We start from the raw sequence: 14406 nt of genomic DNA, 5'->3' as shown, positions 1-14406 counted from the left end.
TAATTAGACTGAAAAATAGGGATAAACTAATAAATTTWAAAAAATCAATGTCAGGAAGTGGTTATTTGATTAAAAGTCTAATAATTGGTCAGGATAGGAAAAGACAACATTAAAAAGCTTCATCTATTTCTTGGCCAACCACCTGAAAGCTCAAAAATTAAAATGTACTTTATAGAGTTCAAGCTGTGAACAATATCTTAAAATTTGATAAAAATTCTAGTTTTTTGATTGATTAATTTCTATGTCTTTCTGAAAAATTATTTAGTTTGATCTGAAGGGATCAAACTAAGTGTAGGAGATTTCCGTCCTGTTTAAGTCTGCTATTGAGTAGCAGAATTTTTTGTGCTGTTCATTATTTTTAAATAAGTTTGATGGTAATGCATAAAAAGCATTCTCTTCCTTTGCATATAAGCAGTCATCCACTCATGATGGCAACCAAGTGAGAAATTCTTATCACAGTAATGTCAGTGGAAGTTTTGCTATTGACATTGATTGAGCATTGCTCCCTTTTTCTCGTATTAACCAGTAAATAAGGTTGTTTTAGTGGGCAACGCATAACTTTCCTTTTGCTTAAGGTTTCACGAATCAGATTGTTGCAACATGAGGACAGTTGTTATGGAAACAGAGCAATGTGTCAGTATTCATCTCATCTGTTAGATGAGATGAATCTCATCTTACTTTTTAGTTCCCAGTGTGACTGTTACAAGAGTGTATCCTACATCCATTCTTACCTCTTAAATACATTCCTTTTATGCCCATAGCAAGAAAAGGAAATCTGAGCAAATGTTTTAATAAATTAATAAAACCATATAGATAATACACAGTCTTTCTCAAAACTGTCTGTGAAGTTCACTCAGTAGCACATAGTGTGAATACAAGATAAAAAAAAAATTCCTTGGACAGATGAAAGAGAATAATGAGAAGAACCTCTGGGAAGAATATTAAAAGCAGCAAAAGTTTTGTCTATTTGAAAAGTTTTGCCTGCTAATTTGGTAGAACAGTGGTAAAATTGGGAAGTAAAGGCTGCAGTTAAACAATTCTAATGGGAAGAGTCTGACAGCAGCAGCTGCAAAACTTATTTATGGTAGTTGTATGGGACTCCCCTATTCCTTCTAAAGCTTGTGATGTTTTATGTGTTTTTGTTCTTAATCTTGAATAAAGAGACCTACTACTGTGAATTGTTACTAAKAAAAATTAAGTATTTTTAAACTTTTATGGAAAATCATAAAATACATTGTAGTATAATCATGGTCATAATGATAGGTAAGTTTAATTGGTCATCACTGTGTTAATGAAATAATGAAAAATTTTAGTATTTTATGTAATTGTAGAAAAATGTGGTAGAAATTTTTGCTAATGTGATTTTTCATGTATGTGTCTAATAGGCTCTCTTTAGAACAGTAGCTATGATGGTTCCTGATTATGCCATGATTGCAGAGATAGTTTTGTATTCTTGTGGTTTTGTTACTGCTCGACCTCTGTCTGTAAAAATTGTAGCTACGTATCGTCTGTGTTCGGAGCAGTTGTCCTCTCAGCACCATTATGATTATGGAATGAGAGCTGTGAAGTCAGTACTTACTGCAGCTGGTAACCTGAAGGTAAATAATTTTTTGAATTTTCTTTGCCATCCAGTAACTTTCTCAGTAATGTATCTCTTTCACAATGAAAGGTACACTATACTGCATAATGCCAAGTAGATGTTTAAAATGTCGTCTTTGTGAGTCCCATTGATCTGCATCAGATAAGTAGAGCAGACCTATGAAACCCTGAAAATGAAAAGGGTATGTTGTAAGACACAAGCTGAGGAAAACCCAAGAAGACATAAAGCTACTGGGCCATTCACCACACCAGTTGTCTCTGAATGGCTCTCAGTGGTTACATGTCTTCCAAGAATTCTAGTTAAATGCAAATTCTTATCGGTTGTGTTTGACCTCTTGACCACTGCTTTGCTATCTTTTTCTTAACAGTTTCAGATGTCTTTGTCCCCTACTATGTGAACACATTCTAATAACGTTTTATCTAATATCTACCATATGCAGCTCTGATGTCCCTTTTATTTTTAAGGAAGAGTGTGTAGAATGTAGTATTTTGTTTTGGCTTGTGTAGTGCATGAGTGAGTATGTTTTATTAGGATAATTAAGCTGTCTGTTTTTATTAATTTAATTATTTTTATTTATGCAGACTTATTAAAATTGATAATTCTCTTCTATTCCAATCTTTTTACCTACAGCCCTACCACAGAAGAAAAACAACAGTAAAGTGTTTTGGCAAAAAGATATATTTCTTTTAATTTTTTTTATTACCTGGGAGAGCTATCTGTACATAACCTTTTAGAATTTCCACTTTACTGCATGCTGAAACTTTACCTCAAAGTAGGGAAAATTATCCTTCTTTGGAAGGAAAGGAACATATCTCAGCAAAAATTCAACAGTTTAGGGAAAATGTCATATCAAATTTATAGCAATGACTATTATTAGGCATAAAGTGAAGTGAAACTGGACTGACTGTAGAAACCCGCTGTAAACATTTGATATGAACGTATAAATGTACATCCAGAACATGTGTTATTTTCATTGGACCTGAACCTGCCAAAAAAACTACACAAATGTGCAGTAGGAACTGTTCAGGAAAATAGGCAAATTTAACGTTTGTTTTCTGAAACTTTAAAAAATAACTAACAATATTTTTTATCTTTTTCAGCTAAAATATCCTTTGGAAGATGAAGAAATTTTGCTACTTAGATCCATTATAGATGTCAACCTGCCTAAATTCTTGTCTCATGATTTACCACTTTTTGAGGTAGGGAACATAAGGATTTTTTTGTAATGTAAAAAGAAGGTTATAAATACTAATTGATGCAACTATTATATAACAGATTTATCAGAGAAATGGCCCAAAAGAATTTTTTTAATTTAGCCTGTGGTTATTTTAAAAGTTAGTTTTTAACAGTTCCTCCCTAACAGATGCATCTAGCATTGGGTTTGGATCAATGAAAGTTTCTAACAAGTCTTCTGCTTGAAATGATAACATACTGTTTTTATGTATCCTGTGTTCAGGATTTCAGAGTGTCTTATTAATATTCTTGTGAAATCAGTACCAAGAGTCTCCTTTTTAAAGAGAAAATTTGGATTTTAATTTAAAGCATGTGCAAAACAGTAATTAGATTAAGTTGCTCACATCCATTTTTGTCCTGAGTTGATCTCAGTACAGGACTAAGCTGGAGATCATTGTCTGTAGCTTGCTCCTATGATTTACAAGATGCACTAACCACAGTCAGTCTGTGTCCTAATTTATGCAATTTGAATTGGACTTCAAATCTGTTACAGGAAGACAGGTATGTTTAATATACCTCTGACTGAACCAGACACACCGAACACAAAGGTGAGCTGTCAACTTTATTAGGAAAAGTTTGCAATCTTTTTGGTAGCTTCGAGCTTTCTGTGCCCTGCTTAAAAAAAAAAAAAGAAGGATCTGGGCTAGTGTATATAGATGTTTGGAAACTGAAAACATTGCCCTTCACATGCGTTTTCTTTAGCTTTAGTGGAAAGATCTTATATGGAAAAAATGTGCTTCTTCATGTAAAGCACCATGAAAATTTATATGCAGTTACATACAGCATAGAAAAAATTGCATTTTGGATAGTAATAGGTATGTTCTTGTAGTCGTATTAGTTGCAATTATATTTTCAGTGCACAATACTTATTTTTGTGTAATTTGATAATGAAATAAAATGAGAGAATTTCTAAAAGAGAAGATTCATGAAGGCATGAAAATTGTACATCTTTTCATTAGGAATTTTAAGAAAAAGCATTAGAAATCTGAAGCACAGAAAAGTTAATTGGCTCACCCAAAGGAATATGAAAAAGTAATGATTTAGGAGCTAAACATGCATCTCCGGACAGTGTTATCCTAACCTAAATAATGCTATGCCTAAATTACACATCTTTTCCTGAAAAAGGCTCATGACTGTGAATGGAGATTTCATATTTTCATTAGCTGTGAAGTAATGGAAATAAACTTATAGAAGTTGTCTGAGAAAACTGAAGAATCTTCACTTTTTCCCCCTAAATTTCAGTCTTTAAAAGTGTGAAATGCAACTTATATAATTTAGTTAGCACATAAAAATTACCTCCAAGTATATTTATGAAATAATGCCTGTACATTTTTCACTTTCATAGAATGACACATATATGTCATTTTAGGTATGAAATAGCATTGCACATACTAATACGTTTTGCTTGTTGGCCTATCCCTAAAATAGCAAAAATTTTAAAAGTTGAAAAAAGGAAGCATCACATTGCTGACTTGTAAACAAAAAAAGAAGGCTAAGGGGTGTAAGGCTCATAAACAGAATGAAAGTAGATGATAATGCTGATACAGAAGGAATGTGTATTACTAGAACACAGTGTCACTATAATTAGTTATTTGTTGTCATACAGTTTTAAGGATCAGCAATAAGTTTGGCCAAGAGTATACAGGGACTGTGATAGACTAAACTGTTCATTCTGAAATAAAGTAGCTTTGTTTGAAGTTATTATCAGATACAGAAATAATTATAGTAAGATTTAAGTTCAGCAATAGTAATGTCATTTTAAATTTTAAATATGATTCTAAGAATTATTTCCATCCTTATTATGAGAAATATTTCAAACAAATATTCATTTACTCCCTCAGTTTCTATATCAGGCTTGGGAGAAATGATGAAAACACCTTCCTCGCTCATTTCTTTTCATTTTTTTTTTCCCCCTCTGTTGTTCAGATTGTCAGTGTACTCACCTATTTGTACCTGACTTAAGATACACAGTAAATCTTAGGTGTTTCTGTTGGAGCATGCAAATTATGCATGCTTTATCTGTCCTGATTTACTCAAAGCTATGACAGCYTCACTTTATTTAAAATTATTTAAAGGTAGTCCAGATTTTTGTCTTGCTTTTTTATACTAAAAAAAATTTTGCTTTAATACTAACAGTTTCCAGTACTATATTGCATTGGACMTGTCATAAAGTTTTTGTGCCCCATTAATAGGTCTGTTTATAGCATTGATCCTGCTCTGTTGTGGAGAAGAAGAAACTCTTACCCAGATGGGCAATTGTTTATACTGTGATACTATTTTCTTTTAATATGATGTTCACCTCTAATACTCATAATAAAAAATAATGAAAAAAAGAAATACGTTTTATGCTACCCATTTTGCAAGTAGGAAATCATAAATATATTTTTCTTTGCCCCCACTTTGTAAGTAGGAAGTCATAAATATATATTTTTTTGCCCTCATTATCTTTGTTATAAAATCTACTATGCACAGAAGGGCCATACTCAAGCATGAGAGTATAATTCTTTAACTGGAGGGTGTGGAGGAAAAGCACTGAAGATGAATGATAAATGGTTATTTGCATCAAATGTGTTTCAGAGAAGAAGAGCTGCTCATCTTGAAAGCAGCTTGATATTTCTGCTTGGGAAATATGATTATGTATTTTGGAAAAGCCATGGTTCTGTCATGGTCAATTGGAAAATGCCCCTGGTAGCACGGTGTGTTACTCATACATTATTTAAAAGGTCAGGATGTGATATGCTCATTGACATCTTAATACTGGAAACTAACAGTGGTAAAAGGAAACCAAGGCACATGGTAAAAGGAAATATGTCAAAATAATGCCTTTAGTCTTATCCCTGAAACTGATATTTTAAATTTTAAGTGGCTGATATCRGAATAATTCTAAGTTCACCAATAATTACTGTCATTGTCATTTCTAAATAATATGTTTTATTTTGAATGTTCTTTCACTAAGATTTGCTTTCAGAGTTGATACTGCAGGTCTATCTTAATGAAATGATAGTCCAGGAATCTTTTTTTTTTTAATTGATTGCATCTTTAATTTGTTCTACATCTTTCTTGTTCTGTTGTAAGCAAAAACGCAGGGTCTTTTAAATTTAGATTTCATGTAATCATTTTCAGTTGTTGAAAGAGAAGGGTAAAGGTTTTCTCAACTTTCTAACTGTAAGTTTTATAAACTAGTTTGATAGAAGCTAGTATTTATCAGRAAAACATATGCTTAGCTAGCTAATCCCTTTTCTAGGTGCACAGGTAAACATGATAAAAGTACATGAAATAAGTATCATCAGTAATAAATTACAGAGTGAGAACTTTGGCTCAGACAAGGATGACTTCTGAAATTCATAAATATCTTATTTAAATCAAAATATATATTAGTCTGCCTAGTGTTAAAGGACAAAAGGTTGGCTGCATGAGTTTCAAACCAAATGGCTGTGAAAATGTTAAGTATTCTTTCCGATTCATTCTTTGGATATAGGGTATTACCTCTGATTTGTTTCCTGGTGTGAAGCTACCAAAACCAGACTACAATGACTTATTGGAAGCCATCAAAAAAACCTGTGATGCTATGAATTTGCAGATGACCGACATATTTGCTATGAAGATCCTACAGATATATGAGATGATGATTGTGCGTCATGGCTTTATAATAGTTGGAGAACCATTTGGAGGAAAGACATGTGCGTATCGAGTTCTGGCAGGAGCACTGGGGGACATATGTGAGAAGGTAACTAAATATTTTTATAAATATTTCTGATCAAATCTATTTTCAAAAAAAAAGTTATAAAAATATTTTAGTATTTATACAAAACACAGAATCTGCTCTAAAGATCTTAGAAATATAAGGAGAAACCATAAAGAATTTGATTGAGAAGCTGTACTTCCAAACTTCCATATGGCAAGATGACCCAATGTTAAAGATGCACAGAGCATTCCATGAGTTTCTGTACGTGCAGTTTTCTGTAATTTCTTTCATAGGTTTGGACAAGGAGTGAATTAGCTACTTTAGGATAAAGCTGTTCCTTGTGAAAACTTTATACAGATTTTCTGCTACAGACAGTTTCCTTATTCAAATGAGAGCTACTGAGTTGTCTTTTAACACAGACTATTCAGTTTAGAAGAAATACACAAAACAATAGACCTGCTTTATAAATTAACACAAAGTTTTGAAGGTATTCCTGGTAAAAAARTATAATAACATTTTGAATAAAACCATGTAAACCCAGAAACAAAATAGTCCCAAATTTTGACTATACTTGAAACCAGGGTATCAATAAGTATTTCAAATTTTCTGGTAATTTTTGGATATGAAAGGAAATCCAAGATCTGTTCTGTGAAATAACTTCCCACATCGTATATGAGAAAAGGGTAATACCTGTTATCTGTGGAACATTTAAGTTGTCCAGTAATGTAGCTATGCTAAATCCTTCCCAAATGCAGGCCATCAAAATGGTTGTGTTTCATATGGTATTTCTGGAATTTTGCAACTTGGACTTTGGAGGCTTCTGCAGAATAATCATAATTACTGTATTTAGTACTCTGTGATATAAGGAGCTCTAGGTTCACAGTCTGGTCAGTGACTGACCTGGTAGGTTGGAATGTGTCCTCAGTACAAGGCACTTGTGTAGGTGTTTCTGAGATGAAGCGTTTGGGATCTGAGACTTCTGAAATGACTAGCCACTAGTCAGTGATGGGCAACACAGATGTCTCTTTTGTACTGGCAAGAGACACATCTAAAGTGTACGGGAACACAGATGCAAGTCTGACTTCTTGGTTATTAAAGCAAGACAAAAGCTTTCTCTGCATGTTACTTCATAAAAATCTCTTCAGTACGTCTATTGTGGTTTCAAGGCCTATGAGTCAGATGTTGCCCTTAAAGGGCAGACGTTTCTGATGCCAACTTTTGATAGCCTTTCATGCTTCTGAAACTTGTACCTCAATACTCTTCACTGTTTCAGCTGTTACACCAATGAGCGCTTAGGCTGAAGTTGAAACAGTCAGAGTCAAGAGGAAATAAGTGATCCTCCTTTTGAGAAAATTCATTCTTTATCTTTCTCTCCTTTTGTTATAAACATTCCTATTGGTTTACACTGGACATACAGTCTGGGTAATATTTGCTCCTTGGGATACACAGTTATGTATTGATTCCTTTTGCTCCTCCTCTCATGTTAAATAACTCCTTTTAACAAAACATCTCTCTTAGCCACCACCAGCAGAAGCATCATAGGGAAGAAAAACATTCCAGAAAATACATCAGTGGAGTCTAGCAGCAGTATTTCCTTTTAATTAAATGATGTAGTTATTCTGTTTGCCTCTAGATATTTTAATAATTTCATAGATTTTCATTGTCTTTTACATAACCTGGGAGATGCTGTATTACGCTATCAGATAACAGTGCAAAGAGAATGTCAAAACTTAATGAACAATCTTTCTTTTTTTTGCCATGCACAGCAGTCTTGCTGTGTATATTGTTGAAGGATAGTTACAACCATATAAAAACCTACAATAGGCCTTGCCTTCTGTTGCATCTAAGATTTTCAAATTCTGTGTGTTGGGCTTAAATATTTGATCATGCAGCCAGTCCCAGGATCACTGATAGTAAGAGTGAAGCGAGTAAACTCTGAAGTGCAAGCTTTCCAAAGGTGGTGACAGGCAAGAAGAATCTTAAAATATGTAGCTTTATGTGGACAAAAGATTTCCTCTTCAGCTAACTATTCTCATGTATGTTTCAAATGATCGGGTACTTCCGTCAATAACCATAGTGGGATTAAGTGYCATAGTTAACTTCTCATGTGGCAGTTTCTGAATTAAGATTCATGATTTCTCGGAGGATGTTAATGATCTGAACGTCTCTGCAGGTTGCTTATTCTTTGGTTGCTTCCTTCTGTTACATTCTCACTGAAGCTCATAAAGAAAATTTGTATTAAGTGATAGATCTGAAAGTCACTTGTTGCTTCCTGTCTCAAGGAGATAGCAATCTGGATTTTAAAAGTTCTCCGTTATCTTTTTCTATAATTGTCAAAATATATTTTCAAAGATTTTCAAAGATTTTCTAGATTGTCAAAACTACTGAGGAAGAAAATAAAAGCTGTGTCTAAGCTGCTAAATAAACCAGGACTACTGAGTGACCTAATCACTGGACTGGTGGACATTCATAATCTCATTTTATTACGTCTTCCTTCTTTGCATAACATATATCTACTGCCTAGCAACAAATACGTTGTCTTCAAGGCTAATCATAACCAGTATCCATACACACTTCCCCCTTTTTTGTCAAATAACATTTTATTTTCAGGAGGTCTGGAACAAAGTAATTTCCAGCAAGCAAATCACGGTAACAGGGTAACCTACAGTTAACAGTCTGGACATTAGAGGGGCCATGTAAATCAGCGGGCCTCTGTTGACCTCATAAATGTATTCTATTATCCGGGAAGAATTAAATTAGGATTTTTTTTTTTTTCACTAAACTCATCAAATTTAATTTACTTATTAGGATTTTCAGAAAATTCTCTTCATTAAAGTCTATCCCTTGGTATGTACAATGCTGTCAGCTCTAGATAAACATAGTAATAACCATGAAGTGTAAGTGATCTTCAGGACACTGAATTTCTTCTGACTGTCAGGCTGGAAAAATACAACCAAACACCTTAGAAAAATTGCTTAATTTCCTTAGTGCCTTAGGCAGGCACCTATATTTTCATGCAGACTATCAGCAAGACTAGATGGGCTAAACTTTCTAATTGCTATTGCCATGAAACAGAACTCTATTTTTATGATCCTTTATAAAAAGCTGTTGCTTATTTGCTTTCTATATGATAGATAAATTATGAAGTTTTTGCTTTGGATGTGCAGGAGAAATTCTGTTCCTGCCGGTCACTCCACCATAATAATATTAATAAGGTTTCTGCTTTTTCTTTTAATTTTGTGAATCACTGCCCACTCCTTCCTGCTTTTGTTTGTTAAGGGGAAAAGTTATGTGCTAGAGTGACAAATTTTTACCTGATAATTTTCTTCCTCTTAGCTCTGCTCCTCGATCAACCATAATGATTAATTAAATGGCCAACCCACCTCTTGGATTCCCCCCCCCCMMAAAAAAAAGAGCTGGGGTAGGACTAGTCAACAGAATTTCATTTTCTTTAGGGGAACAGTTAGTTCTTGGAGGATTTCTGCCTTCTTGAAAAAAATCTTCTCATTAATCTGAACTGATGATTAGTGTTTAGTTCTGGGAACTCCAGCAGCCATATTGCTACTATATTTGAATTTTATAAATACGGGACTTTTGTGATGAATAAGATGCAAAGGAAAGATTTGTGATGAATGAGGTAAGAAGCTGCTAACAGGAACAATACAAAAGAAAACTGTAATGTACTTCTGAATCTTGAAGATTGTAAATCTAAATTTTTATCGTTATAGCAGTTTAATTTTTTAACTGGGCAACCATGTCAAAATCGCTTTATTTAAATTTTTTTTAATTGTATTTTTGTCATGCTTGTGTTTTTGCTGTTCACATAGGTGATAATTATTTCAAAGGAGTTACCTTCTGTTTTCCCATTGCTTTAAATACCACATTTCCTTTCTGAATATTCACTTTGGTGAAATAAAAAAGAATGTTAGCAGGAACTGTACCTCAATACAATCTGTCAGATTGGAGTAGTAATCATGAATTTTTGTGTAAATAATTGTTTCTTCTTTGAAATAGTGTAATAAAAAATCCTGAATTTTATATTTCACAGAGGAAATGTAATCAAAGAAGACATATATCTGTGGGAGGAAGGCAGTTAAAACAGGCATGATGTAATGCTGAACTCCTAATTCATCACTTCTTGTTTGTAAACAATAGGGCTGCTTTTGGAAAGAAAGAGGGTTTTTTTTCCTTAAATCATGAACCTTTCTTATATTATGAGGCTAACGTTTCTTATATTATGAGGCTGTAGTAAGTTGGTGTTCAAATGAATGTATGGAATTTGTCAGTTTTGCCTGTAATTCATTCCTATAAAACAGAGGTTTTCACCTACCTCATCTCTAATGTGTGCAATATTAAATGTCGTGTTTGGTCACAAGGAGAGAAGAAAAGAATCAGTTCCAGTTAATCAAAAAGTAAAATTAGATATCTTTCTATGGTTTAAGTAATAAAAATCTTTTTCGCTATTGTAGTGTCAACCTCAGAAATTTATCACGACAGTCGTATTTATTCCTTTGTTAAGCATGGGAAAAATTGAATGAAGATACAAAGGGTTTTGGCTATTGTCATCCCTGTAAGTGGGAATAGAACTTGGGTCTCTTGACAGGCCTAATTTCCTGTACACAAACATTAAAAAAAAACAACAAAAAAAACCCCMAAACCCCAACCTTTATCAAGCTACCACTCAGTATTAAAATTAGACTTAGACTTTCAGTTACCTGTGATAAAGATGGGATAATTTTCTTTAAACATTTTTCAACTATCTTTACAGTATAATATGTGATGTCTTTCCTGCTCTAACCTAAWGCAATTTTTTTGAAGATTTAATAATATAGAGCTGTAAAATTCAAAATAAAACACATGTCATAATAAACTGCATATTCAGTATTAACAGATGGCATCACATCTGTGTTTTTAGGGGCTGATGGAAGAAAACAAGGTTCAGATCACTGTTTTGAATCCTAAGTCTATAACAATGGGTCAGCTGTATGGACAGTTTGATCCAGTCTCACATGAATGGTCAGATGGCATCCTAGCAGTGAGCTTCAGAGCGTTTGCTTCTTCTCCAGTGAGTACCAACAGGATTAAAGCATTTTGAGAACTGACTTTTCAATACCTACATTTAAGAGTTCAACGCTATGTTGTATGCACAACAACTGTAGGATTTGTAGGACTAATCATTTGAATGCAGAGACTGCAATTTGGCTTGGTTCTCACATGCTCCTTTGCAATGTACTTCTTGGATATTGGTGAATTATTATTTGTGTTTCATAAGCCCTTATGCAAGAAAAAAATATGATTTTATTTGCATATGTTATAAATAAATATTTAATCCTTCTACCATATTGTCCTTCCTTATTTCCTCTAATTTTTGGCCCAAATCTGCACTGTTTATGTATTGGGAATTTTGCCATTTATTTTAGAAGAAATGGCCGTCTGACTGTAGCTTGTGGTTGAACTTCCATTGAAGTCCACTGAAACATTTTCACTGTATATGATGAAAGTTGCATCTATCCCACAGACACCTTAGTTTTTGCTAGTGATTGCAGTATTAAATTCTGGTCCCTCTATAAACTTAAACATGCTAATAACATTTTGAAGTTAATCAGTGTAAAGTTCATGATCACTAATAGCATTTGCAGGACTGCACAACTGCTTTGTGTTTTCCTGTAAGAAATATGAGGAATACCTGTAATTGTTTGCTTATCTTGGAGAGTACCAAACTCATTCTGTGTATAGTTTTAGTAATACCATATTCCTTAAATTAGTCCTATTGACTTTTGTGGTAAGTATCGAGTAAGTAGTAATGATGAGTAGCAATTTGTTGTATTAAGAGTCTCACTTTGTTTAAGTCAGAATATTTAAATTTAAAATTTAAATTGCAGTTTGACTGATGTATTGCTCTACAGATATAAGGGAAAGACTCTAGTCAAAGAGATGATTAACCTTCTGAAGTTAACTACAGATACATGCTTTAAAGTTATAAAACTAGATTGTGAGTATAAGTTGTGATCATTTTCAGAAACTGCTGCTGAGTACAACTCTGTACTTAAAATATTTTCAGTTATTGTTTGTGGAAAATAATAAAATATAAATATCTGATTAAAAATATTTTCTGCAAACCAGACCCCAGACAGAAAGTGGCTGATTTTTGATGGACCGGTGGATGCAGTATGGATTGAAAATATGAATACTGTGCTTGATGATAACAAAAAGTTGTGCCTTATGAGTGGAGAGATCATCCAGATGTCACAGCAAATGAGCCTTATTTTTGAACCAATGGATTTAGAAGTTGCTTCTCCTGCTACTGTAAGTACCTGTCTTTGAAAGACCAATTACAGATCTATTTCGTTATTCAGACATACTGTGAAGATATTCTCTTCTAATTTTTTAAAAATATGCTTAAGTAAGAATAGTAATTATAAGCTTGTATTTCTTTGATATTAACAATGTTAAAGTAACATTGTAGATTAGATTTTTTGTTTGTAAGACTATGAAAAATATAAGCAATATGATATGAGAAATTACATATGTTCCCCAGAAGACCCTGTTACTGTTACTCCCTGAAAAGGGAGCCAGGCCCCTGTAAGTGTCTGACAAGAAGAACAAAATTTATGTGTGAATCTTTAATCTCCCAGACAAATTCTGGTAAAATCGTCAGTCACTGGATTTCTGGCTCTGTCTATCTCTATCRCACCTATTTTTTCTGTTGGTACTTTGTGGAGTGCAAAAATTTTTTCTTGAATATGAATAGAGGTTCTGATAATAATGTAAACAGAACAGAATATGAGGAAGGAATTTTGACTTAAAACTGATATAACACTCAATTAAAAATTAAGTGTAGTAGCCAGTTTATTATTTGTTATGCCGTTAAAGTTGGGATCTAAATCTATTCAAGAAGAAAATCTTCTGTCTTTGCCATTAGTTTTCCCATTGGCTCAAGAATAAAGCTAGGTTTGAATTTTGTATGTCTCGGGGCTCACAGAACCACACTGACAATGCATTTTTAGATGCAGTTTGGTACAATTTATGCCAGCTTCTAATAATCCCAGAAGCTGTATATTATAACACTGAATGTTATTTTAGTTTCTTTTAAACAGGAAAAAAAATTAGGGCTTGTATAAGCTAATGCACACCTGTTTTTTGTTTTATTTTTAGGTTTCAAGATGTGGTATGGTCTATATGGAGCCCCACATGTTAGGCTGGAGACCATTAATGATGTCTTGGCTAAATGTAATGCATCCAGGCATCAGCTCTGTGCATAAAGAATTTATAATAGGCCTGTTTGACAGAATGGCTCCGCTTTCTCTCGAGTTTATTAGGAAATGCACAAAGGTAGGATAGGGAGAGCTTTCTGACAGCCAAAAATTATTTTCACTCTCGCATGCTAAAGGAACAAATCATTTTAATGGGACCATAATGATTTATATTTTTTATCTTTATACACAGCTGTTTAGATGAAGGCTGTGAGTAAGGTTTCTGTTTGTGTAATTGACTTAAGTTTTAATGTGCTTCTAAATGTATCTTAGGCACATTTATCCTACAGGTTTTTTGTTATCTTCACAATTAGTAAATAAACAGAAATGAAAAAATTCCCACCATGCAGCAGGTTCTTTTCAGTGAATAAAATAGACCTGCATCTGAGAATATTTCTTCTTTCTTTTCAGGAATTGTCTCCTACTTCAGATACAAACTTAGTTCAATCATTGATGAATCTGATGGACTGCACGATGGATGAATTTGCTGATGAAGCTAAAATTAAAGCTATGAGTGACCATGACGTTTTCTCTTGGCTTGAGGTAGGCAATATGTTTAACATACAGAATAGGGAGTTCCAAATCAGGCTTTACTGGAATAGTAATCACAAGAGAGAAAACCTGTATTTGGTCAT

General features: G+C 33.4%; 1 protein-coding gene across 1 annotated transcript in view; it reads left to right on the top strand.

Annotated features, from left to right (window-relative positions):
- Window positions 1-14406, top strand: part of DNAH7 (dynein axonemal heavy chain 7) — a 118951-nt gene that overhangs the window by 39676 nt on the left and 64869 nt on the right. Inside the window, 7 exon segments of the mRNA XM_026091747.1 lie at window positions 1386-1598; window positions 2701-2799; window positions 6312-6560; window positions 11434-11583; window positions 12642-12824; window positions 13674-13850; window positions 14183-14314. Of these exon segments, the coding sequence (XP_025947532.1) occupies window positions 1386-1598; window positions 2701-2799; window positions 6312-6560; window positions 11434-11583; window positions 12642-12824; window positions 13674-13850; window positions 14183-14314 (1203 nt within the window).

This window comes from Apteryx rowi, unplaced genomic scaffold (assembly GCF_003343035.1).
Source record: "Apteryx rowi isolate R43461 unplaced genomic scaffold, aptRow1 scaffold_92, whole genome shotgun sequence".
Taxonomy (NCBI): domain Eukaryota; kingdom Metazoa; phylum Chordata; class Aves; order Apterygiformes; family Apterygidae; genus Apteryx; species Apteryx rowi.
The sequence above is the reverse complement of the archived record's forward strand: the minus strand, read 5'-3'. Positions and strand labels throughout refer to the sequence as shown.